General features: G+C 43.2%; 1 protein-coding gene across 1 annotated transcript; it reads left to right on the top strand.

Annotated features, from left to right (window-relative positions):
* The first annotated feature begins 1,515 nt into the window (after nucleotides 1-1,515).
* Nucleotides 1,516-23,752, top strand: dcps (decapping enzyme, scavenger). Its single transcript, XM_061247857.1, has 6 exons — nucleotides 1,516-1,733; nucleotides 2,322-2,472; nucleotides 11,385-11,530; nucleotides 12,467-12,580; nucleotides 13,968-14,078; nucleotides 23,486-23,752. The coding sequence occupies exons 1-6, from the start codon at nucleotides 1,524-1,526 to the stop codon at nucleotides 23,750-23,752; spliced, it is 999 nt and encodes a 332-aa protein (XP_061103841.1). The 5' UTR covers nucleotides 1,516-1,523.
* Nucleotides 23,753-25,406: the final 1,654 nt, after the last annotated feature.

Here is a 25,406-nt window from a genome sequence, read left to right as displayed (position 1 = left end):
CAAATCACTATTATGCACATCATGCAGAAAAGCTTGCTCATCAAATTGTTTAAAATGCCTTTTATAAACAAAGCGCGGCTTTCCTTTTGGGACCTTACAGTTTCGCACACAGGCAATTGCACAGTGGTCACTAATATCGTTACAAAAGGTTCCAACTGCGGAAAATCTGTGAGGTACGTTTGTTAAAATAACATCAATCAAAGTGGACTGCTCCAAAGCTTTTTGGTTAACCCGGGTGGGTGAGTTAACTAACTGCACCAAACAGAGAGAGTCACAAGTGTCTTTGAAAGAGTTTGATGATAAATCCGTCAGCCAGTTCCAGTTTAGATCTCCAAGTAAAACTATATCGGATTTAGTCCAGTCATGGAGAAGGCTGGAGAGTAGAGTCGTGGCTTCGTTTATGGCTGCGGGTGGGCGGTAACATCCGACTACTATAATGTCTGAACCGTTTGGGAGCGATAATTTAATCACAGAGAGTTCAAAACATTTCGGTTTTGTTAGGGATTGAATACAAGTGCAGTTTAGGCTGTTTTTTACATACACTGCAACCCCTCCCCCTTTTCCTGCACGGTCTGTTCGAAAGACATTGTAACCTTCTATGTAAATCATGTCATTCGTGATTGACTTTTTAAGCCATGTCTCAGAAAGGACAATAATATCAGAGTCAGTCGAATCAGCCCATATTCTGATCGAGTCCATCTTATTGATCAAGCTGCGAACATTAAGGTGGAAGAACCGTAATCTGGCAATCAAATTTTACTTTACAAATGCAGCATTTCCAGTTTTATGTTAATTCGTCTTTTATTTTGACTCGGTGGATTAACATTTGTGGTTAATGTATTCATGTTCAAAATGTTTTATTCACTTTTCATAATTCCCAAAAACGACGCGTCTGAAAAGTGCCTTAAACTACTATATACACTCAGTGACCACTTTATTATGAAGACCTGTATACCAGCTTGTTAATGGAAATATCTATCATGTGGCAGAAACGCAATGCATCAAAGCGTGCAGACCTGGTCAGAGGTTCAGCTGTTGTACAGACAAAACATCAGAACTTCATACGAAACAGTCTATATAGAGTTTTCAGAGAATGGTGCGAAAAACAAAAAACAGGCTAGAGTATCTCAAATAACCACGTGTTACATCAAATGGTATGCAGAAGATCATCTCTGAACACACAACGATGTCGAACCTTGGTAGAGGATGGGCTGCGGCGTCAGAAGACCAATAACTCCAACAAAATAATAAATACCTAATAAAGTGGTCACTGAGTGTATGTACTGTTTTCTGTAACTTGTACTTATATATCGTAATCTTCTGGCCTTTTTCTTTTGTAATATGTGTTTATTTTATTTTTCCTCTGGCAAATGTATTACCACATTTTCATTTAAAAACCTCCTCACTGATCATCCCAATACAGTAGGTGGCGGTAAATAAATCAGGACTGAAACCCCACACATAAGCGCAAGAGAGTTCAGTCCTTACCTCTGATTGGCTACTTGTAACGTTTGAACACAAAGATGGCGGACTCTGGAAAACGCAAAAGTGAAGTAGCGGGTGGGGATAATGAATCAAAGGAACACGGTGAGACGCATAAAGTCAGAAAAGTTGTCGGTAATGAGACAGGAAACGACAATGGCTCAGCTTCAGAGTTTCTGCTGTCGGGATTCGAAACGATAGCAATTCTCCGGGACTCCGCGAGGGAGAAAAACATTTTCATTCATGGAAAGGTAGGCAGCTAACGTTAACGTTGATTACTTTGACAAATTTGAAATTTGAATTTGATTTGAGTGATAAGTAGTAATTAACGCCAAGCAACATTTCGTTTACAAAGGTAACAAGCTGCGAAATGTCATTTGGAAACCGAACTACGGCCGTGATGTGAAGTAGGCTACGTTATCTAGCTAAAGTTCGCTAACGGTAATGCTTGCTATTGTTTGAGGTCGCTAGTAGATGGCTCATAAATGGCAGATTCTATTACCGGTTCGCCTGCTCTGTCAGTGACAAATGCAACCTATGTGGCCAACCTTTCTGCAATTGCGATTAACCCCGCCCCCTTTGTGTTTCAGCGTGGTCTATCAAAAATACTAGATAACAAAGATAAAGGTGTAACGCAGAAGCTGTTAACGAAGCTGTTTAGTGTCGAACAAAGATAATGATTTATCGTCAGATTGATTTATTACACCATGATTTTATATTGTCGAAGTCGTTTATATTGTATGTATTGTAGCCTATTCATTATCTGTCTGCAAATTGTTACATTGTACCGTTTGTGCTATTAAACTGTTAAACTACAACTTGAATCGAATCTTTCTCAGATTGCTGACCAGGAGACGGTGGTCATTTTGGAGAAGACCCCAATCAGAGAGGAAAGCCTTCCAGAGATTTTCAAAGATTCTCGTCTGACGCTCGAAATGAAGAATGACATCTACAGTACCTACCAGTTACGGCCTCCTCCCCACCTCAACGGTATGTGCGGGAGTATCCAGCGATTGATCCACACTCGCTCAAACGCTTGGGTCTGACTGGCATGTCTACAAATGCTCCTCAGACACACTCATATGCACACATCAGTTCATTAAAAAAATGCAGCTTCATCAATTATTTTTATGCTCTGCTTTTGTTTTTCAAAGTTCAGTTTTTATGGTAAATGCTAAATTATGGTATGGTCCTTTTCTTCATCAAAATGTGAGGTAATGACAGTTTTGTGTTTTTCGTTTAAAAAAAAAAATCACTAATTGGTATAGCTGTTTATAATCTGACACCAGTGTAGACGAGATATAGTGAATGTATTGCTCAATAATAGCAATCCAGGTTGCAAATATGAAGAAATTATGTATGAATGTAGTCCTAAATGAGCTAACCTGTCTGTTATTACAGACATTGGACTATATGTCTATCAGGGGAGGGAAAAGAAAAACACAACTGTGATCGCATTGTATTTCATTATTTACAGTACAATAATTTAAATGCAGAGCTTGAGTGCCCTCTAGTGGCTGGTCATAGCCACTGACCACTGTTTCCACTGTTTCCACTGACCCAGATTAGCTGAAGGTCAGTGTAAACCAGCTGTGGGAATCTCGATGTGTAAAATAGCCTGCAGCAGCAGCAGCATAGTGGGTGATGGTCAGGCAGGTACCTTTCTCCAAGGTAGAATTCCAAAGGCGGAAACTGTATCTCTCCCAGAACAATGCAGGATACTTCTTTCTGGGTCGCACTGACTTGTCCACATGCCATTCACAATCATAGTGTCGTCCCAGTTGGAGGATGCTCATGGGAATGGCCCCAAAGTGTTTGTCTTGTCTGTTACTTGATCTGATTGTGGGTTGTTGCTTGGACTCCACAGTGTTTGGTTGTGTATATTCCCGCAATCATAGTGTCGTCCCACTTTTGTTTTTATGATCATTTTAATGTCTTTATTCTAAAGCACTTTGAGCTGCGTTTATTGTATGAAAGATGCTATATAAATAAAGCTTATTGTTATTACTATTAATCTTATGTGTAGAAAATACATTATCCTCCATGGGTACTGTGGTACAGTTAAGGTAAACAGTATGAATCCAGAGAAATCCACACCCCTGCCACATTAGAAGGGCACATATACAGCTAAACTGGACCAAAGAAGACCATGCCAGTGTACTCCTGGCAACCGATTCCTGAGCAGCCATCTTGGTGGGTGTTTCGTAAAGCAGGATTATTGAGTTAGCTGAACAACTGCACTTAGTAAAAACCCAGAACACCTTTTATTTATTTATTTATTATTATTTATTTATTATTATTATTATTATTATTTTTACTTCAGTCCATGTTCCAGATTTGGGGGGCTTCCGAGATTTACTCTGCAGTTATCCAGCTAACTCCGTAATCCTGCTTCCTGAAACAGGCCCCTGGTCTCATTTGAATTCACTTATCCTTATTACCAGGAATGAGTTTATTCAGTTCTGCTGTAGAGGGCGACATTGACAACATATTGAAACTGCTGTTTTCGCAATCATTTTTGGAATTTGCATTTGCAATATTCTTAAGCAACTTACTATCTGGTGGAAAGGAATACGTTTGTGTGAATAACATGATGTCGTATTGGATAGATTTAAGTTGATTCAATTTACAAATATTGTTTCTTTACTTTTTCAGAATGTAGTTAGAATTGCCTCGCCACTTTGTTTGAATATGATCACGTATAAATTCAGTGCCGATACTATAACCCTGATACAACAATGATTTGCATTGAGTCATAGCTAGCAGTGCATTCGGTGCACTACACTGTTAAACCACAACTCTTCCTTGTTTGTATTCCAGCTGTACAAATGAAACATGCAGTAAACAATTTTGGGCCTGCCTTGAAATCTTCTCTTCATGCAGTTGGTTTTGAAAAGCTGTTAAAGCAGAACTTTGTGCTTTCAGTTCATAACTGACACCATCCTTGCATATTCTCTGTGATCAGTGTTATGTTGAATTTATTATTGGGTAAATACGCTGATTTTTAAATGAAAGGGGATTGCACTCATTTCATTTTATTTATTTATTTCACTCATTATTTTCCTTTTATATAGTTAAGATGCAGCTATAAAAATGTGAACATAAATGAGCTGGTAAAATAAGTTTCCCAACTTGCAGTGAGAAAGGCATAAGGCTCTGTGTGTATCTAAAGTGAATACAAACCGTGTAGAGGTTTTTGAGAAATTACTCCTGACGTTGGGCTCATTTTGCCAACTGGCAGAATGTCCGGTTGGAAAGAGTCAGGTCCTCTGTCGATTTTCACCTGACTGCTGGAAAAAGCGCACGTAGTCATCAGCCAATTTTCACCTCATGACTTCATAGTCATCTCACTTTAAACACGACCACTTCGGACGGTCCAAGTCCCGCTTGGGACATTACCAAGAAGTGAAAGAAATTAAATAAAAGTATTGGTAACAGAGCCTTTACAGCCCAGCCAGATAACAGTCATTTGAATGCGCAGTCACAGTAGATGTCCTCCTGTGACCCAATTACATTTTTTTTTTACCTTTTAAGTTTAAAAATAAAAAACTAAAAAAATGTATTTAAAGATTTATTTTTGAACGTCTCTTGGATGGGGGAGGAAAGAAACATGTTTATGTGTGAAACTTTAATGTGAACAAAAAAGTATTGATGTGTGTATGTGTATGTATGTGTGTGCACGTGTTTGTCCCTCAGTACTGTAGTTTGAGCGCGGTAGGATATACGTGTTTGAGTCTAAGGCCGCGTCCCCTGTGGGGACAGAAATTAAACTCGGGGTCTTGGGAGGATACACAGTCAGAGGTGGGAGAGCGCGGGGTCGTTGTGAATTTATGGGCCGCATCCAGAATGAGTCGTGAAGCAAGAATGTGCGGGAAACGTGTCCCTTCAGGGCTGTATCTGTTTCTGGGCTTTGTGCTGTCTTCTGCTCTTAATTATTTAATCCTGTACCAGTGCTGTAATACGCTGTCTACAAAATAAATAGGTCAAAGCTCTCCATAAGCTAAGGGGAAACATTTAATATCCTTATAATGTCTGTGGTTGGTATTGTCATCACCTCTGTGCTGAAGGGGTTGCTGGGTATCTGAGTTCAGCTCTCTGAGGAGTGCCCCAATGGCAGTTCCTATTGCAACAGGGCAGCTGCTGTACACAAAGTAACTACAAGACTGATCCTGCAAAGGCTTCTCCTGCTAGAATGGCATTTCTTGGCCTACCGCTTAGCTCACTGATGCGTGAGAATGCCCTAATCCTTCTCGTAATGAAGAAGACATCATACTTGTTTGTCTGTCACAATTAAGGGATTAAAACGGTTTACACAGATTATGCCACCTCTGGAATTACTGAGCACAGAGTGCAGAGTACAACCAAGGTGAGAAAAAAGATGAATTACCTTGTGCACCTAAAACAAGCCAATTTGGTAATTTTGGCTAATTTGGAGGCCTTAAAAGTAAAACTGTGCAAAAGCAGTACTGTGTGCTATAGCGTAGAAACACAGTGTAGCCGGCACATATGTACCTGTGTTCTGAATGAAAAATATTCCATCAAGTGATAGCATTATATTTTAGGATAATCCGGTAATATTATATAAATAATCCAGTAATAAAATAAAACTAATCCAGTAATAAATGGCTGCCTTGGCGGACATTGGCTTCGGCTAAGAGTCTGGCAGTCGGAGTGTTTACGGTTCGATCCCGCTCTGGGTGTGACACCTAACCTGACAAACTGGATGGTGCCTTGCATGGCAGCCAATCGCTGTTGCTGTGTGTGTGTGTGTGTGCGTGTGTGATGGGTGAATAAGAAGCATCAATTGTACAGCTCTTTGGGTACAGACGCTATATAAATGCAGACCATTTACCATTTGCAGCTAAAGCATCGGACCTTGATGCAGGGTTCGTGTCCCGGCCCTGCCATCATGGGTAATTGGAATTGATAGGGTACAATTGCCTACCAAATAGGATAGGAATCAAGAAACAAATAAAATAAACCTAATAAAAAAAGTGTCAGGACTGTGCAGCTAGGCAGACTGACTGCTCAGCTGTGCCTGGCAACACAGACTTTGGAGAGCACGCATCTGTGTGTCTTTGTATCTGCTTTGTATCTGCTTTGTATCTGCTTTGTAAGAGCATTGCGGTGACTGAATGGAACGGATATGATAGGGCTTTGAAAATTGGAAGAAAAGGTAGGGAATAAATCTGTGGTTGAAAACAAAACAGTAGATGTATCTGGTGAGAACCAAGGCTTCCTTTCTGAATATGAGCTGCAATTCCTTTATTTAAGCTGCTTTGGCGAGAAACAAATTTGTCGGGGTGTAACGAAAACAAAACGTGTGAACAAGTCCTTCATATGTCAAAAAGACACAAGCAAGCCTTGTGTTCAATTGGCCGCCATCAGAAGTGTTATAATACCAACAACCAATTTGCTTTTACATAAGGCATATCAGATGTTCCGAACGCTCCAGAACTGAACGCTTGGGTGGTTAATCATTCCTAAAGTGAGATCGGAAATGGGGGACCAAGCCAGAAACCTCAAATGAGAGGTGTGTCTGGTGTTGGTTGCTGGGCGTGTGGACCGGACGGAGACCACAGTGGCACTGGCACAGGGGGCGGGCAGGCCGGTCTCAGACCACCCGGAGCAGAGAGAGCCCTCTGTACCGCAGTGGAGTCTGTGGTCAGGCAGGCCCGGAGCGGGAGCCAATGTAAACCAGAACCAGCCTGCTCACAGAGCTGCGATCTGGCCTTGGTGTTGGCTGCTCCCTGGGCTGCAGGAAGCTCGCTGAGACACGGTGTAGTCGTTTGGCTGCAGGAAGCTCGCTGAGACACGGTGTAGTCGTTTGGCTGCAGGAAGCTCGCTGAGACACGGTGTAGTCGTTTGGCTGTAGGAAGCTCACAGATCTGGTGTAGTCATTTGGCTGTAGGAAGCTCACAGACCTGGTGTAGTCGTTTGGCTGTAGGAAGCTCACAGATCTGGTGTAGTCGTTTGGCTGTAGGAAACTCACAGATCTGGTGTAGTCATTTGGCTGTAGGAAGCTCACAGAGACACGGTGTAGTCGTTTGGCTGTAGGAAACTCACTGAGACAGTGTAGTTGTTTGGCTGTAGGAAACTCACTGAGACAGTGTAGTTGTTTGGCTGTAGGAAGCTCACTGAGACACAGTGTAGTTGTTTGTCTGTAGGAAGTTCACTGAGACACAGTGTAGTCGTTTGGCTGTAGGAAGCTTATATTAGCCCCATTATATGCCTATAAGTCAGGAAACATCATATCTGGCCCTCAAATCCAGCCCTGGTTTTCTTTTATCCTGGGTAATTTAACTGAACAATCAGTGCTACTGATTGGCCAGACTGACTCCCAGGTAAACCAGTAGTCCTGGGCCCTCAAGGACAGTGATGTGCTGATCCCTGATATAAGCCAAAACTTGGAGGAAATGCAAGCCTTGCAGTAAGGGGAAGGCCAGAGCCATAATTCCTGCTGGCAGGAGATTTCTCAGCCCAGAAATACTGGGAAGATGTGTGATGCCTGTAATGTAATTAGCATTGATGAAATATCGAGACAAATGTAAATATTGTGAATATTTATTTATTTTGGCAGTGTAAAAGTGTGTGGCTGACCATCAGCTGAATGTAAGGAACAGGGGAGAGGGGCAGGAGCCTGTAATGAGAGATTCATGTACTTTTAAAATGACACTATAGGTACAATATCATAAAACTGTGCTATCCTCATGTAAACTGGTATGTGTGTTGTCTGTTCAACCTGTTGCTCAGGTTGAAGGCAAAAGGATTTTTTAATTTTTTTTTTCTGTAATGAAATATCAAATGGTGTCATGGTGAGACATCCTATACCTTTCTACCTGCCCGTGTTTTGCATTGCAGGGACAATGAGTGATGTTCACTACAGGATTTTAATGTAGTAATTTAATGACACTTTACATACACATATGACTCACTGTACATACAGGCAGAGACACACAGTAGCATTAAGGTGTTCTTTTTAGCACCTACAGCGTAGCTTGGTGCACTGTACATACAGGTAAAGACACAGTAGGATTAAGGTGCTCTTTTTAGGACCTACAGCGTAGCTTGGAGCACTGTACATACAGGCAGAGACACACAGTAGGATTAAGGTGCTCTTTTTAGGACCTACAGCGTAGCTTGGAGCACTGTACATACAGGTAGAGACACACAGTAGTATTAAGGTGCCCTTTTTAGCACCGACAGCATAGCTTGCATATTACAGTACAGAAGGCCCTTATCAACATTATCTCTGTAACCACAAAAATGTGTGAAAATTCTCTCTTGCGGGCGTGGCAAGCAGATGAAACATGTACTAGCAGCAGGAAAAGTTTTTGTTCAGAACAACGAGTTTCAAGGTGTGTTCATGCACTTGGAAAGTTATTGTCATTTTGGGCAGGGATGGGCTTTAGTTTGAATATGCCTTCCTTGATAATGACTCATTTGCATTACCACTTTACAGCTTAGTATTTACCATACATTGCATGGCAAGGTTGACAAGGTAGAACATTTAAAGATCCTTGAGGTGACCTTTTTTTCCATTGACGTTGAGGTTGAGCAGTTCCTTGTGCTCCCTTCCTTATTATATAAATAATCCAGTAATAAAATAAAACTAATCCAGTAATAAATGGCTGCCTTGGCGGACATTGGCTTCGGCTAAGAGTCTGGCAGTCAGAGTGTTTACGGTTCGATCCCGCTCTGGGTGTGACACCTAACCTGACAAACTGGATGGTGCCTTGCATGGCAGCCAATCGCTGTTGCTGTGTGTGTGTGTGTGTGCGTGTGTGATGGGTGAATAAGAAGCATCAATTGTACAGCTCTTTGGGTACAGACGCTATATAAATGCAGACCATTTACCATTTGCAGCTAAAGCATCGGACCTTGATGCAGGGTTCGTGTCCCGGCCCTGCCATCATGGGTAATTGGAATTGATAGGGTACAATTATATTATAATGAAATATCAAATGGTGTCATGGTGAGACATCCTATACCTTTCTACCTGCCCGTGTTTTGCATTGCAGGGACAATGAGTGATGTTCACTACAGGATTTTAATGTAGTAATTTAATGACACTTTACATACACATATGACTCACTGTACATACAGGCAGAGACACACAGTAGCATTAAGGTGTTCTTTTTAGCACCTACAGCGTAGCTTGGTGCACTGTACATACAGGTAAAGACACAGTAGGATTAAGGTGCTCTTTTTAGGACCTACAGCGTAGCTTGGAGCACTGTACATACAGGCAGAGACACGCAGTAGGATTAAGGTGCTCTTTTTAGGACCTACAGCGTAGCTTGGAGCACTGTACATACAGGTAGAGACACACAGTAGTATTAAGGTGCCCTTTTTAGCACCGACAGCATAGCTTGCATATTACAGTACAGAAGGCCCTTATCAACATTATCTCTGTAACCACAAAAATGTGTGAAAATTCTCTCTTGCGGGCGTGGCAAGCAGATGAAACATGTACTAGCAGCAGGAAAAGTTTTTGTTCAGAACAACGAGTTTCAAGGTGTGTTCATGCACTTGGAAAGTTATTGTCATTTTGGGCAGGGATGGGCTTTAGTTTGAATATGCCTTCCTTGATAATGACTCATTTGCATTACCACTTTACAGCTTAGTATTTACCATACATTGCATGGCAAGGTTGACAAGGTAGAACATTTAAAGATCCTTGAGGTGACCTTTTTTTCCATTGACGTTGAGGTTGAGCAGTTCCTTGTGCTCCCTTCCTTATTATATAAATAATCCAGTAATAAAATAAAACTAATCCAGTAATAAATGGCTGCCTTGGCGGACATTGGCTTCGGCTAAGAGTCTGGCAGTCGGAGTGTTTACGGTTCGATCCCGCTCTGGGTGTGACACCTAACCTGACAAACTGGATGGTGCCTTGCATGGCAGCCAATCGCTGTTGCTGTGTGTGTGTGTGTGTGCGTGTGTGATGGGTGAATAAGAAGCATCAATTGTACAGCTCTTTGGGTACAGACGCTATATAAATGCAGACCATTTACCATTTGCAGCTAAAGCATCGGACCTTGATGCAGGGTTCGTGTCCCGGCCCTGCCATCATGGGTAATTGGAATTGATAGGGTACAATTATATTATAATGAAATATCAAATGGTGTCATGGTGAGACATCCTATACCTTTCTACCTGCCCGTGTTTTGCATTGCAGGGACAATGAGTGATGTTCACTACAGGATTTTAATGTAGTAATTTAATGACACTTTACATACACATATGACTCACTGTACATACAGGCAGAGACACACAGTAGCATTAAGGTGTTCTTTTTAGCACCTACAGCGTAGCTTGGTGCACTGTACATACAGGTAAAGACACAGTAGGATTAAGGTGCTCTTTTTAGGACCTACAGCGTAGCTTGGAGCACTGTACATACAGGCAGAGACACGCAGTAGGATTAAGGTGCTCTTTTTAGGACCTACAGCGTAGCTTGGAGCACTGTACATACAGGTAGAGACACACAGTAGTATTAAGGTGCCCTTTTTAGCACCGACAGCATAGCTTGCATATTACAGTACAGAAGGCCCTTATCAACATTATCTCTGTAACCACAAAAATGTGTGAAAATTCTCTCTTGCGGGCGTGGCAAGCAGATGAAACATGTACTAGCAGCAGGAAAAGTTTTTGTTCAGAACAACGAGTTTCAAGGTGTGTTCATGCACTTGGAAAGTTATTGTCATTTTGGGCAGGGATGGGCTTTAGTTTGAATATGCCTTCCTTGATAATGACTCATTTGCATTACCACTTTACAGCTTAGTATTTACCATACATTGCATGGCAAGGTTGACAAGGTAGAACATTTAAAGATCCTTGAGGTGACCTTTTTTTCCATTGACGTTGAGGTTGAGCAGTTCCTTGTGCTCCCTTCCCAGAGATCAAGACCACGGTGGTGTGTCCAGCCACGGAGAAGCATGTGAAGAAGTACCTGCGTCAGGAGACCTTCCTGCTGGAGGAGAGCGGAGAGGACTACCTGTCCATCACCCTGCCCTTCATCCAGAGCCAGAGCTTCAGTCTGCAGGCGAGCGCGTACCCCTACTGAAACTCCACTTCCCAGAGGGCTGCAGGGTCCGCTGGCTTTTTCCGATTACGTCATCGTTTTGGATTCAAATGCCTTTCTACACTTTACTGAGCTTGTCTGGTGTATTGGAGCCTATGTGATGCTCTCAGAGGAGTGCAAACTCTGGTCATCTTGGTTGGCTCAATTGCACCAGATCAATCGAGCACAGAAAATTATTAGAATCCAGCCATTGATTGGATAAGGAGTCCGCACTCAACTTCACCAAGGCCTATGTTCAGTGTGGATAAGTCCAGTTGTATTTTATACAGCAACAGACACTTTATGTGGAAAAAGTAAATGAGATCATTCCGAAATCAGACTAATAACTGATAACTCGGGGCATAAGAACACTTGCTAATGATCAAAATACGAACAGAAACGAAGGGTTTGTATTCAGTCTTATCAGTATTATTGAAGCTGAACTTGCATTAAAATTCATAATTGATATTAATTTTCTGCTTGAAATGGAGTGCATACTGGATAAAATGAAGTGAGCCATTATAAACAGGGAAATAATTGTTTCATACAGTGATTAGGGGAAAAGAACATTTTAATTATTAAAGTCTTTACACCCACAGAATATCTGTGAATGTATTGAACTACTTCCCTCGCACATGAATAGCTCCTGAATAATAATTAAACTTCAGTAATTATATTTGCGTTTTTAATATTTGGTGCCGTGTAGTGATGTTCAGAATGGCTAATTCACAGGATTAATCTAATCTCGTTTTGGCATTTATCCCATTTGGTTTTTTTAAAGAGCCTCGGGCTCATTGTGTTCAGTTGCAGTTTTAATAAAGAACATTTATCTAGCAGACAGTACGGAGGATTTGTGCGTCGTGATGTTAAACGTGTGCCGTCTAGAGACGGCCATTAACTAGTTCCCTGCCACCGCAGTGGGTCTACAACATACTGGAGAAGAAGGCTGAGGTTGAGCGAGTTGTTTTTGAAGATCCAGACCCTCAACTTGGCTTTGTCCTGCTGCCAGATTTCAAGTGGGACCAGAAGCAGGTGAGGCGATCGCCGCAATTCAGAGCCACAGAGGAAACGGATCTCTTCTCAGACACTACATTTGCACACACTCCCTGTTGCATAGAAATATGCATTTAAAAAAACATTTGAGAGGAAAGGCAAAGAGAAAATCTACAAAAACAGATATTCATACTACTATAGAGTCAAAGTTACTGGACCACCTGCTTACTCTGTTGCCCCATTATGGACCAAGGCGCCCAATAGAAAACCCATAGTTAGGCCTAGGAATCACCATGCATTTCAATGGTCATGTGTCTTTAAAAACGGTCATATGATTAAATACAATGCTTGCATCGCATCCATCTGTTAAGGGAGATGTAACACACAAGAATGTGTTTAGCAGTGTTTCATTTAGGTATGCTTAATGGCCCATTAAGTGATCCACAGAAAAGTAGATTAAAAAAACAGTGATTCTTATTAGTGGTTAATAATGTATTTATTAATGGATTATACACTATCTTAAAAGTAATGTAAATAATTCAAATGTTTAGCATTGAAACATTGCGTAGGTGCATTGTTAGTTTCTCCGCCTGGGTTACTGTTTAACCATTGTTAGTATTATGATTAACCTTTATTTATACAGGGTAAGTTGACTGAGCACAGATGCCCTTTTGCAGCGATGCCCTGTTAATGCCCCCCCAACTAGCCTAACCTGCACGTCTTTGGACCTGCATGAGTGTGCGCTTACCGCTGACTGCGAGATGACTTTTTCCTTTGAGTCAGCTCTCAAATTCTTGTAAATACTTCAAAGAGGAGTCCTAGGTGGTGGAATTATGAAAGCGAGCTCCACTTATCGTAACTACTCCCTCTGGAAAATACTGCTGTTTAGCTAAACTATCAGAGTAGATTTTACTCTGAACTGTATTTGGACATTTGTTTGTCACTGTGACCACAACGTTCATAAGTACACGCATAATAAACGGGTAGAAATAATTGTAACGATATACATCAGGGCTGCCCAGTCGTTTTCCAGGCGATCTACAGTCCAGACCTAACAAAGCACACCTACCTCAACAGCTAGAGATCTTGTCGAGCTGCTAACAAACACCGTCAAACCACAACGCTCTTTATCCCTCCCCCTTCTCTGTAAACATGCTGATGTTGAAACGCCATTGGCTGTAGCAATTAGAAGCAATTTTCAACCCATGAGCTTGAATTATTGTACAGTCATACAATGTTTTGGAGTGTCGGGCCATCAACTGTATATTCAGAAACCCGAATGTAAGGACTAAAACACAGGCAGAGGGTGAGTCAACATGTCCGCGAGCCTTTTTCAATGATAGGAAGGGATTTACAGTGGTCTTGTAACAAATGTAAAGTCTATGAAGCCCCGTCCTGAGCGGCCTGCCCTCCCCTCCCTCCACAGCTGGATGACCTGTACCTGATCGCCATCGTGCACCGGAGAGACCTCCGCAGCCTCCGGGACCTGACCTCAGAGCACCTCCCGCTGCTCGGCAACATCCGGACGGCCGGACAGGTGGGCCGGCGCCTTCACCTGCTATTAATAATAATAATAATAATATACTTTATTTCAACTCCATAGCATCGTAGGTCAAGACATTCAAATGAAAAGAAAACATGATGGTCGAGTGGTGAACAAAAATACACAGCAAAAAGAAATACATCAAATATATTGACACAGTGACTGCATGTTGGAGTCACTGCAGTACCGCAGGACCGGGTGACCTTTGCTTTGATGACTGTGTCCAGCGGAAGCTGAACGCAGTACCATGGTCATGGTTGACCGCTGTTTGTTATCTTAGGCTCTCTAGGGCCTGATTTGCTAAGACCTTCAGCATGTGAAAAATCTTTTAGCGCACACAAAAACCAATAACACGACCAACGATTGGTTGTGGTATTTGTTTTCCACTAGTCGTTGGTTGTGTTATTGGTTTTGCGTGTGCTAAAAGGTTTCACATATGCGTATTTGCAGAAATGGAAGGCGTACATGATATTTCTTTACCTGGGTTCCACGATTAAGCTGGTGCTTTAGATCTCCGTTACATGAAAATCCTACCATAACACTTGCCTTGTTTTGTTTAATGTTAATTTGTGTTTGTCGTAGCGGTTGGTAAACGGCTAATTGGCTGTGCAGAAGGACACGGTCAGCACCAAGGCTACCCTTTAGCCTTCCCCTTAAAGGCCTGGAGAGCCTGAAGGCATTCTGGGATTCATTACTTATCTCCCCACCGACCTGCTCAAGACCCTATTTCCAAAGGCCGGGTCGTATGGGAAATCTTTGCAGGAATGCACTGAAAATCCGTTATTATATAAAGCGGTACTAGCGCTAGTTTGTAAATTATCCATATGCTGTCTCATGAGCCCCGTAAAGCTTGATGGGTGTCGGAACACGCCTCTCAAGGAAGAAGGCCTGCCCTGGTTTCTTAATTACTGCCACTTGGCAGACGCTCTTATCCAGAGCGACGTACAGTTGATTAGACTAAGCAGGAGACAATCCTCCCCTGGAGCAATGCAGGGTTAAGGGCCTTGACGGCTGTGCAGATCTTATTATGGCTACACCGAGGTTAGATTACCTTAACCACTACGCTACAGGCCGCCCCGAATGTGGACAGTGTGGTGGGGTGATGATGTGCCACAAACCACCTGAGATGCAGAAGTGGATGAAATACAACGAGTGCTGGGTGTCTCGGTGGCGCATGCTCATTGTGAGCCGCGACGTCAACGGTTCGAATCCGACCGTCTGACAATTTGTCGCATGTCTTTCCCTCTCTCTCGCCCCCATTCTTCCTGTCTCTATATACTGTCCAATAAAGCTGAAAAAGGCCTAAAAAATATCTTAAAAAAAAAAATTTCATACAACGAGTGCAAAGTACGCTAAAATCTGCTTCTTGAAATTACTGGCCTATGTTGCGGTGTAATTACAAAATTCTCAGCAGTAAACCTGGGTCTTTTGGGTTTGCTGATCTTCCTGTGGTTTCTTAGCCACAATGTTAAGAAATGCATCCTAATTGGCCCTTATATCCCATTGCTCATCGTAGCCGAAACAATTGGCTTATTATTTTTGATAACTAATTATGAACATATTCACATGTTCAATAACCTGAGATATGTTCTGCCTACTGATTAGTCTATTTTCTGCCTTTGCAGGGCTGTTTCCTGTGTTTAATTCTAAGAACTGAAGACTAAATGCACATAATCAAACCAAAATATTGGTTTTACTGAAAGAACTATTCAGCGATACCCATACTTGATGAGCTCAGTGGTACATAAACAAAGCTCTACTGATCGAATTCATAGCCCACAATTAAATGTAATCTTACAACAACAATAAAGTTATGTCTTCTCCATTATGGCGTATCGCATAAAATGTGGGACTAAATAAAGAGATTTTGTGACTTAAGGGAAATGATAAATGCATGTACAGAAAAATAGTTTATAAGGTTATTCTGAAGCTTTTCCTATGTTAATATATATGTACCATGGGGGTGTCTCGGTGGCGCAGCCTGTAGAGCACTGACCGCATGCTCATTGCGAGCCGCGACGTCGGCGGTTCGAATTCGACCGTCCGACATTTGTCGCATGTCTTCCCCTCTCTCTCGCTCCCGTTCTTCCTGTCTCTCTATACTATATACTGTCCAATAAAGCTGAAAAAGGCCTAAAAAATATATATATATGTGTACCATGGTGTCCTACAAGTCACAAATTGCTGAAATTGTATACATAGTCAGTGAGCACTTTATTAGGTATTTGAGACTTATTTTTTAGACTTCTGCTGCTGTAGATACAAACCCAGGGACAAGTGCGTTGAGAACCCTAGAGGAAAGTACAGTTCTGAGTGCTAGAGTGATCACACAGATACAACCCTTGAGGAATACAACTTACCAACTAGCATACCACGGTTGGCAGCTAGAATACCCCAAATACTAAAATAACTATACATAAGTGCTATTATAATCTAATGCATACACAAGGTTAATCATGGTGGTGAAGTAGGGAGGGAAAGGTACAGCCTGAAGAGATGAGTCTTCAGACTGTGCTTGAAAGAGTTCAGACACTGCCATTCTGACATCCACAGGGAGGTCATTCCACCACCGTGGGACCAGGACAGACAGCAGTCGTGAGCGAGAAGTGCAGGACAAGGGGGAGGTGCCAGGCATCCCGAAGTAGTGGAACAGTGGGGTCTGGCTGGTGTATCGGTTCTAGATAGATTATTTATACTACATTTAGCTCCTGCTGGCTCAAGTCACCTGTAAAGATGAGATGGATCACACCTGCACTGCATAGGGTATGGATATTTATATAATCACAGGGAACTTTATATTTACTAGTAATGGAAATGGGGAAGACAGGAAATATATAACAGAAAAGGAAGCGGTGGAAGCCTCAAAGCAGAACACTCCTGAGCTACATGCAGGCTTGTCTACAGCATCCTCAAGTACAGATACAGCAATGAGCATTTCGCAATGTGTATTTGCCAGCAGAACTGCTGCTCACTGGATGTTTTGTTTTTCACACCACTGTCGGCAAACTCTCAAGACTGTTGTGTGTGGATATCCCAGAAGATCAGCAGTTTCTGAGATACTCAAACCACCCAGTCTGGCGCCAACACTCATTCCATGGTTAAAGTCACTTTTCTTCCACATTCTGACATTTGGTCTGGACCACAGCTGAACCTCTTGACCACATCTGCATGCCTTTGTGTATTTACTTGCTGCCACATGACTGGCTGATTAAATATTTGCATTAACAAGTTGGTGTACAGGTCTACCTAATAAATTGTTCACTGAGTATGTAATAGTTTATAAATGGGTACGTAAAGTCGTCATGTATTTGAAAAGCCAATTTCACTTCAGTTTCTTCAGTTCAGGAAAGGAAGGGCTTTCCAGTTATTAGAGCGAGTCTGTGTAGGGTCTGTTAGAGTGATGTCATGAAAGTAAAGATTCAGTGGGACTTCGAGAGCAAGGTCACCTGGCATTGTGAGCCAGCTTTTATAGTCCCTAGTCAGTACTTGGATGTGTGACCTGCTGGAAGTGGGCTTGGCCAGGGTTTATGGTGAGTGTCTCCCTATAGAGAATTATCTCTCCTGGCTGTTGGGATTCTGAATGGAGTACGCAGATGTTTTTAAGGCCAGAATTTCCAGGGTTTTTAATGTCCAAGCAACGCTCCGTTCCATGAAATATTTGCGTGCGTGGAGGAAACCAGGGTCAGCGTTAAAATGATCTTGGAAAAAGCTTTTGGGTTTTTTCTATCTCTTTCTTTAAAGAACACTTGGTCACTTGGCTTCCCTGACTTTGATCAGTTTCGGTTTAAAATGAAAGCAGCTTCGCAATGCGAGAAGCACAGTCTGGACTGCACAGACTGGTGCTGATTTATTTATCTTTGTTCCCTCAAGGGTGACGTACTACCACTGCCGTTAAGCTTAAGATGTGTAATCTATCCTTTTATCCCGAGAGAACAGTCATTCATGAATCATGACCGTTTGCCTGAAACTAATGGTAAACACGGAAGTTTTTATAGTTTTTAAAAAAAAACTGAATGCCGAAATAAACTTGTTTATAGAAGGCCTTCCAAGTTCAGATCTGTCATCCGAACTTGTATCCATCCACTTTTTTGTTTCCTCGTACAAAATGTTTTAACATTTTGATAGCATTAAAAATGTAACGCTTATGAGGCTGTTGTCTTTTAAAACTTTAAAACCTTCAAAGTCCAGTGTCTTGTCGACTGTGAAGTTTGGTTCGATACCAATAATGAAAGAGTGAGCCTTTTGAAAAACATGTTGACATGTCCTGGTGTCAGCTGGTCTCAGCAGCGGAGCAGATGTTCTGGGAATGCAGAATTCTCCGGCGGAGAGGGGCGGAGGCCGCGTGACGTTCCCTGTAGCGCTGCCGTTCCATCGGCAGGTGTCCGCCGCGTTCGTGTTCGTCCGCTCGGGCCAACTGTCCCGGGCCAAGCTGACGAGTGCCGGGCAGGTAACACGTGTGTCTGAGTGTTTCTGTGTGTGTGTATATGTGTGTATCTGTCTGCATGTCTGTGTGTGTGTGCGTGCATGCGTGCGTTCACGCATACGTGTGTATGTGTGTGCGTGTCTATGTATGTGTGCGTGCGCTCTGTGCTTTCTCAAGTGTTTCTTGGCGTGTAATTGGCAGTATTGTGAGCATGTTGTGAACGTTGAGGAGCCTTGTGTGACCTCATCAGCGGTAGATGAGTTATGCAATACTTTGTACAGTCTGTTATTTAGAGATAAGTGGCAACTGATGTGAAACTATTGCCAGATTAGCTCATCTCAGATTATCTTCGTATTTAATTCTGGAACCAGTACATGTTTTTGTGACCACTTTCATTACTCAGTAGAGAGAGGGATTACTGTTATGCTTAGGTTGTGGTGCTGAAGCCACACTGTAGCTACTTGCACACTGCATATTACAGCTTGCCATTGTAGGTGTGCTTTTGTGCTTTGGGATTTCACAGTTACATACGTGAATCGCCTCTTCTCTCAAGCAGTGCATTATGTCCTGAATCTGAATCTGTTTACTCATGGGTCTGGATGAGACTGTATGTTTAGCAACAGCACATGACAGCATTATATGTTATACAACATTGTGATAAAGTGAGTGTGGGTTTTATGCAGGTGTTGACATAAATTGCATGCAAGTATGCCTGCCAATTTATTTTTAGATCTGTATGCAACGCATCTATTTTTAGGTAGCCTATGCTTGTAGCTAGGACAGAAAATGTGTGCACATTTGAATCTTTTTGCCATGCATACTTGTGTAACACTCATTCAACCCCTGGTTATACACTTAGTGGACACATTATTAGGTTTATCTGTAAATATGCAAAGATTTAATCAGGAAATCATGTGGCAGCAATTAAATGCATAAAAGCATGCAGACATGGTCAAGAGGTTCAGCTGTTTTTAAGACCAAATGTCAGAATGAGGAAGAAGATCTAAGTGACTTTGACAGTGGAATGATTGTTGGTGCCAGACAGGATGGTGTAAGTATCTCAGAAACCGCTGATCTCCTGGGATTTTCACGCACAACAGTTTCTTGATTTTGCAGAGAAAGGTGTGAAAAACAAAACATCCAGTGAGCAGCAGTTCTGCGGGCAGAAACAAGTTATTAAGTCAGAGAGGTCAGAAGAGAAGGTTCAGACTGGTCAAAGCTGACAGGAAGGTGACATTAACACAAATAACCACACATTACAACAGTGGTATGCAGAAGAGCATCTCTGAACACACAACGCATCATAACTCTTAGTGGATAGGCTACAGCAGATGAAGACCAATAAGTCTAATACATACTTAATAAAGTGAGTGTACCTGCACTAGTATTCAGTGTGATTTCCTTTTTTCATAAACAAAACCGAAATTCTCATTACTGTATCTGTACTTGAGGATGCTGAGGGCAAGCCTGCACGTAGCTCAGCTTGTTTTCTAAAATTTAAGCCCAGTTAAATTACTACATTAAACAGGAAAGAGAGCATAACCTACTTAACCAGTATGGTCATAGGATTGCCCTGCTACCTTCCCACAAGCCTCAACCTCGCCACACCCTGCTACTAATTGTTCACAAATTGAGGGCGAAAAAACATGAGCATTAATGATACTGTGTTTGTGAAATGAGAATTTATTCAAACATTGTTTTCTGATACCTTAATAATGGCGCCTAAACGGTCGGATCCTGTCATTTCCAGCCAGTCTGCTTTGAGGCTTCCACCGCTTCCTCTTCTGTTAAATATTTCCTGTCTTCCCCATTTCCATGACTAGTAAATATAAAGTTCCCTGTGATTATATAAATATCCATACCCTATGCAGTGCAGGTGTGATCCATCTCATCTTTACAGGTGACTTGAGCCAGCAGGAGCTAAATGTAGTATAAATAATCTATCTAGAACCGATACACCAGCCAGACCCCACTGTTCCACTACTTCGGGATGCCTGGCACCTCCCCCTTGTCCTGCACTTCTCGCTCACGACTGCTGTCTGTCCTGGTCCCACGGTGGTGGAATGACCTCCCTGTGGATGTCAGAATGGCAGTGTCTGACCTCTTTCAAGCACAGTCTGAAGACTCATCTCATCAGGCTACACCTTTCCCTCCCTACCTCACCACCATGATTAACCTTGTGTATGCATTAGATTATAATAGCACTTATGTATAGTTATTTTAGTATTTGGGGTAATCTAGCTGCCAACCGTGGTATGCTAGTTGGTAAATTGTATTCCTCAAGGGTTGAAGTTGTATCTGTATGATCACTCTAGCACTCAGAACTGTACTTTCCTCTAGGGTCCTCAACGCACTTGTCCCTGGGTTTGATTTGCACTTCATTGTACGTCGCTCTGGATAAGAGCGTCTGCTAAATGCCTTTAATGTAATATAATGTAATCTAATCTCCATATCCAAAAAAGAAGAGAGCGAAACCTTGTATATTCAAATTCTGACTGTGCTTTTAAACTACAGTATACAAACTCTTATCTGCTGGGATATGGACAACAAGCCACAGAGAAAATGGTGGATGTTTCATCCACCGACTTTACTAGGTTGAGTACAGGTATTACCTGGACCAGGTGACTTGTGGGAACCATCTTTGGGTGAATTCAGTTAATTTGGGACACTTGTTTGTAAATTCAATTTCTGAGTCTGCCCTCGCCACCGGCCCTGGAAACTGAAGTGACCCAAATTAGCTGAATTCACCCAAAGATGGTTCCCACAAGTCACCTGGTCCAGGTAATACCTGTACTCAACCTAGTAAAGTCGGTGGATGAAACATCCACCATTTTCCTATATAGTATGGAGGATTTGGGAAATGCCAATCACAAGAGGTTACCTATGACAGACTGGCAAAAGAAGCTCCAAACAGCACTATGGATACATGCAACAAACATACAAACGAGGACAAGTGCAAAAACATGATCGAAGAATTGAACTACATACACATATGTTCAATCCATATATTATTAATCAATAATGTTCATATCCAGAAGGCATGTGGAAGGCCTACAGTATGGGTGACTGCAGAAAATGTGAGATTTAAATCTTCAGTTTTTGGGACATTGTAAAAGCTCAACCCAACCGTTTTGTAGAAAGGGAACTTGGCCTTCATTACTCTGTCCGCACGGTCGGGGGAGTATTCCAGCGAGGCGGCCTCTGTTTTCACACACTCGCTGTCCGCGGCCGCTGTCACCCTCTCCACACACGCTCTCCTGCAGGGTGCAGCCCACAGAGAGCTCTGAGGCACATCCGTCTTCTGCCGCTCGTTTCCCTGACCCAGATCTCCTTCCTGCTGGGGCCACGGTCCCTGCAGAAGCAGCTTCCGGAGATGTTATGTACACAGGTGTGTGCGCTCCTGTCCTCAGATAAGATAAGGATGTAGGTTTCTAGTCGTATGCGTGTTGGATTGAGTTGATGCCGGAGTACTATTTCATGCACTAACTGTATTTCCGGAATAACTGACTACAGCAATAATGTTGTTCGTTATTTGGTGTTGGGACAGAAAGCGATGTCCGTGGAGGAGTGTGTGTCTGTGTGTGTCTGTGTGTGTGTGTGTGTGTGTGTGTGTGTGTTTGTGTTTGTTTGTGTTTGTGTGTGTGTGTGTGGGCTCACATCTATGTTGAATATGTGTTAAATTATGAATTAAAAATCAGGCCTATATTTTCCCCCACCGCATTGCTCTGCTACACAGCAAAATGGCCAGTGTTTATTCACCTCTAACAGAAGACATACGAGTCCACTTCAGACCATATGTACTCTGCAAGAGTTAATTTTAATGTTCCCAAACAAAGACATCACATCCCTGCAGAAAGGCAGGCAGGCTGCACTGAGGACATATTTTAGTCTATCGAAGAAGCAAATGGCAGTTCTAATACTGCTGTGACAGGAACCATACAGTATACATTTCTCAAGTTTTCCCCTAGTTAGCAGAAGCAGAACCGAGGTGGGGGGAAAAAAAAACATCTGTTCAGTTCAATAATTACTATATATTTGAAATAAATGGCATCAGAAAGATTATGTTAATGATAATCTAATAAAAAAGTACCCTTTGTGGTATCTGTTTGCTTCTTGGCTATACAGATAGAGACGGTCTCTGGAAAATGTCCTCTTGGGAGGAAAAACTACAAACATATTTGGGTAATTTGATATGAAGTTCCCGTAATTTAATCTTCCTGTTAGACATGATCTTCTACTTCAACAGTGAATTTGTTGACTCGTTGGCGGTTATATATTCAGTCAAACAAAAGGTATTCACTAATGAAAGGGGACATTCATGCACCAGTGGAGGTACGTCAGTGCTCCACTGTGCTAAGCTGAGCCAAGTTTTGATGATGCAGGCTTATCACAACATATAATGAGGAGAACAGACCATTCAGCCCTATATTGCTTGCTTTTTCCGACCACCAAAGTATAATGCTTATTTTATCTAAAAGCTAGATAGAGTCTACCACTGTATGAAGCCTGGTCAGAGTTTCTGCATCCATTGCATGACCTGGCAAGCTATTCCACACAGCGACCACAAAGAAAATGGGGGCAGCCTGTAACCTAGTTGCTAAGGTACATGCCCGGGACCCAGAAGGTTGGTGGTTCGTGTGGCCACGATAAGATGCGTGCAGCTGTTGGTCCCTTGAGCAAGGCCGTTAACCCTGCATTGCTCCAGTTCAGACCAGCCCCCAGCTCCACGTGGTTTAGCTGGTCGACCAGTTCAGACAAGCTACCAGCATTAGCAGGTTGACCGGCTCATACCCAGCTAGGCCAGCTTTTTGACCAGCTTGGTCATGCCGGTTGACCAGCTCATACGCAGCTGGACCAGCTTACGACCAGCTTGACCAGCTCAATTTTGAAGCTACATTTTACAAGCAGGGTAAATAAATGTTAGTGAATAAATTGAATGTGCCACGACGAATGCCTGGTTTTCTTTCCCTGTCGCCAGGAGGCCATCCGGAAGCGCTACGGGGTCGCGGCCGACAAGCTGCGCGTGTACCTGCACTACCAGCCGTCCTACTACCACCTGCACGTGCACTTCACCTCCCTGAGCTACGACGCGCCGGGCTGCGGCGTGGAGCGCGCGCACCTGCTGTCGGACGTCATCCAGAACCTGGAGGCCCAGCCCCGGCACTACCGCGCCCGCCGCCTGTCCTTCCCCGTCAGGGCCGACGACGGCCTGCTGGCCAAGTTCAGGGAGGCGGGGAAGGCGTAGGGCCGCGGGGAAGGCGTAGGGGCGCGGGGAAGGCGTAGGGGCGCGGGGAAGGCGTAGGGGCGCGGGGAAGGCGTAGGGGCGCGGGGAAGCGCGGGGAAGGCGTAGGGGCGCGGGGAAGGCGTAGGGGCGCGGGGAAGGCGGAAGGCGTAGGGACGCGGGGAAGGCGTAGGGGCGCGGGGAAGGCGTAGGGGCGCGGGGAAGGCGTAGGGGCGCGGGGAAGGCGTAGGGGCGCGGGGAAGCGCGGGGAAGGCGTAGGGGCGCGGGGAAGGCGTAGGGGCGCGGGGAAGGCGGAAGGCGTAGGGACGCGGGGAAGGCGTAGGGGCGCGGGGAAGGCGTAGGAACGCGGGGAAGGCGTAGGGGCGCGGGGAAGGCGTAGGAACGCGGGGAAGGCGTAGGGGCGCGGGGAAGGCGTAGGGGCGCGGGGAAGGCGTAGGGGCGCGGGGAAGGCGTAGGGGCGCGGGGAAGGCCTAGGGACGCGGGGAAGGCGTAGGGGCGCGGGGAAGGCCTAGGGACGCGGGGAAGGCCTAGGGACGCGGGGAAGGCGTAGGGGCGCGGGGAAGGCGTAGGGGCGCGGGGAAGGCGGAAGGCGTAGGGGCGCGGGGAAGGCGTAGGGGCGCGCGGCGGTCCGGCCGCGCCCGGGGCTCAATGAGCACGCGTGTTTTCGTCGTGCTCCGTTAGCGCTGGTCAGCTTTCGTTTGCCATAAATTGACCAGATTTTATTTTTATTTTTTTTGGCAATGGATGTTTGTGTTTTTTTGCTAATAATGATTTTTGTAAAAAAAAAAAAAAAATGTCTTCTCTAATTTACGATGCTATTCTCTCACCTTGAACTTGTAGGTCTGGTCTAATCAACATGCAGATGGTGATATATCTCTATTTGTGTGATTGTGATTCCACTGAGGGGGAGAATCTAATAGAGAATCTCCATTAAAATTTGAATTTAGTCTAGGACTAGTCTTCATCTGTGTCTGCAAAACTGCCGGACTAAACGAGAACGTGCATCTGTTGTGGTCAGTTTAAAACAAACAAACACAAAAAGTAGCTTGGTTCAGCTTTCGTTTGTCCTAGCCATAGTTCTTTACTTTTTTAAAAAACAACAATGGATGTTCATATTGGATTTTTGCTAATAAAGATGTTTGTAAAAAAAATAAAAAAATAAAAAAAATAAAAAATCTGTAATTTACTATGCTATTCTCTCACCTTGAACTTGTAGGTCTTGTCTAATCAACATGCAAATGGTCATATGTCTCCATTTGTGTACTTGATTCTACTGAGAGGGAGAATCTAATGGAGAATCTCCATTAAAATTTGAATTTAGTCTAGGACTAGTCTTCATCTGTGTCTGCGAAACTGCCAGACTAAACGAGAATGTGCATCTGTTGTGGTCAGTTTAAAACAAACAAACAAACAAACAGTAGCTTGGCTCAGCTTTCATTTGTCCTAGCCTAAGTTCTTTCCTTTTTTTAACAACAATGGATGTTCGTATTAGATTTTTGCTTATAAAGATGTTTGTCATTATTATTATGAACTTGTAAATCAATGGAGAATCTCCTTTCAAATTTTAATTTTCTCAAGGACTAGGCTTAATCTGTGTCTGTGGAAACGGACCCTTAATGTAACCTTTTAATGTTTAGCCTAGTTGACGGATATTTAG

This window comes from Conger conger, chromosome 7 (assembly GCF_963514075.1).
Source record: "Conger conger chromosome 7, fConCon1.1, whole genome shotgun sequence".
In the NCBI taxonomy this organism is placed as follows: Eukaryota; Metazoa; Chordata; class Actinopteri; order Anguilliformes; family Congridae; genus Conger; species Conger conger.
Note: the sequence above shows the minus strand (reverse complement) of the source record. Positions and strands in the feature narration are given on the sequence as shown.

Bases quoted from the DNA above. Each gene is read 5' to 3' on its own strand.
- dcps (XM_061247857.1), top strand. From the start codon at position 1,524: ATGGCGGACTCTGGAAAACGCAAAAGTGAAGTAGCGGGTGGGGATAAT. The intron at 1,734-2,321 runs GTAGGCAGCTAA...AATCTTTCTCAG, and splicing joins ACATTTTCATTCATGGAAAG to ATTGCTGACCAGGAGACGGT. The intron at 2,473-11,384 runs GTATGTGCGGGA...CTCCCTTCCCAG, and splicing joins GCCTCCTCCCCACCTCAACG to AGATCAAGACCACGGTGGTG.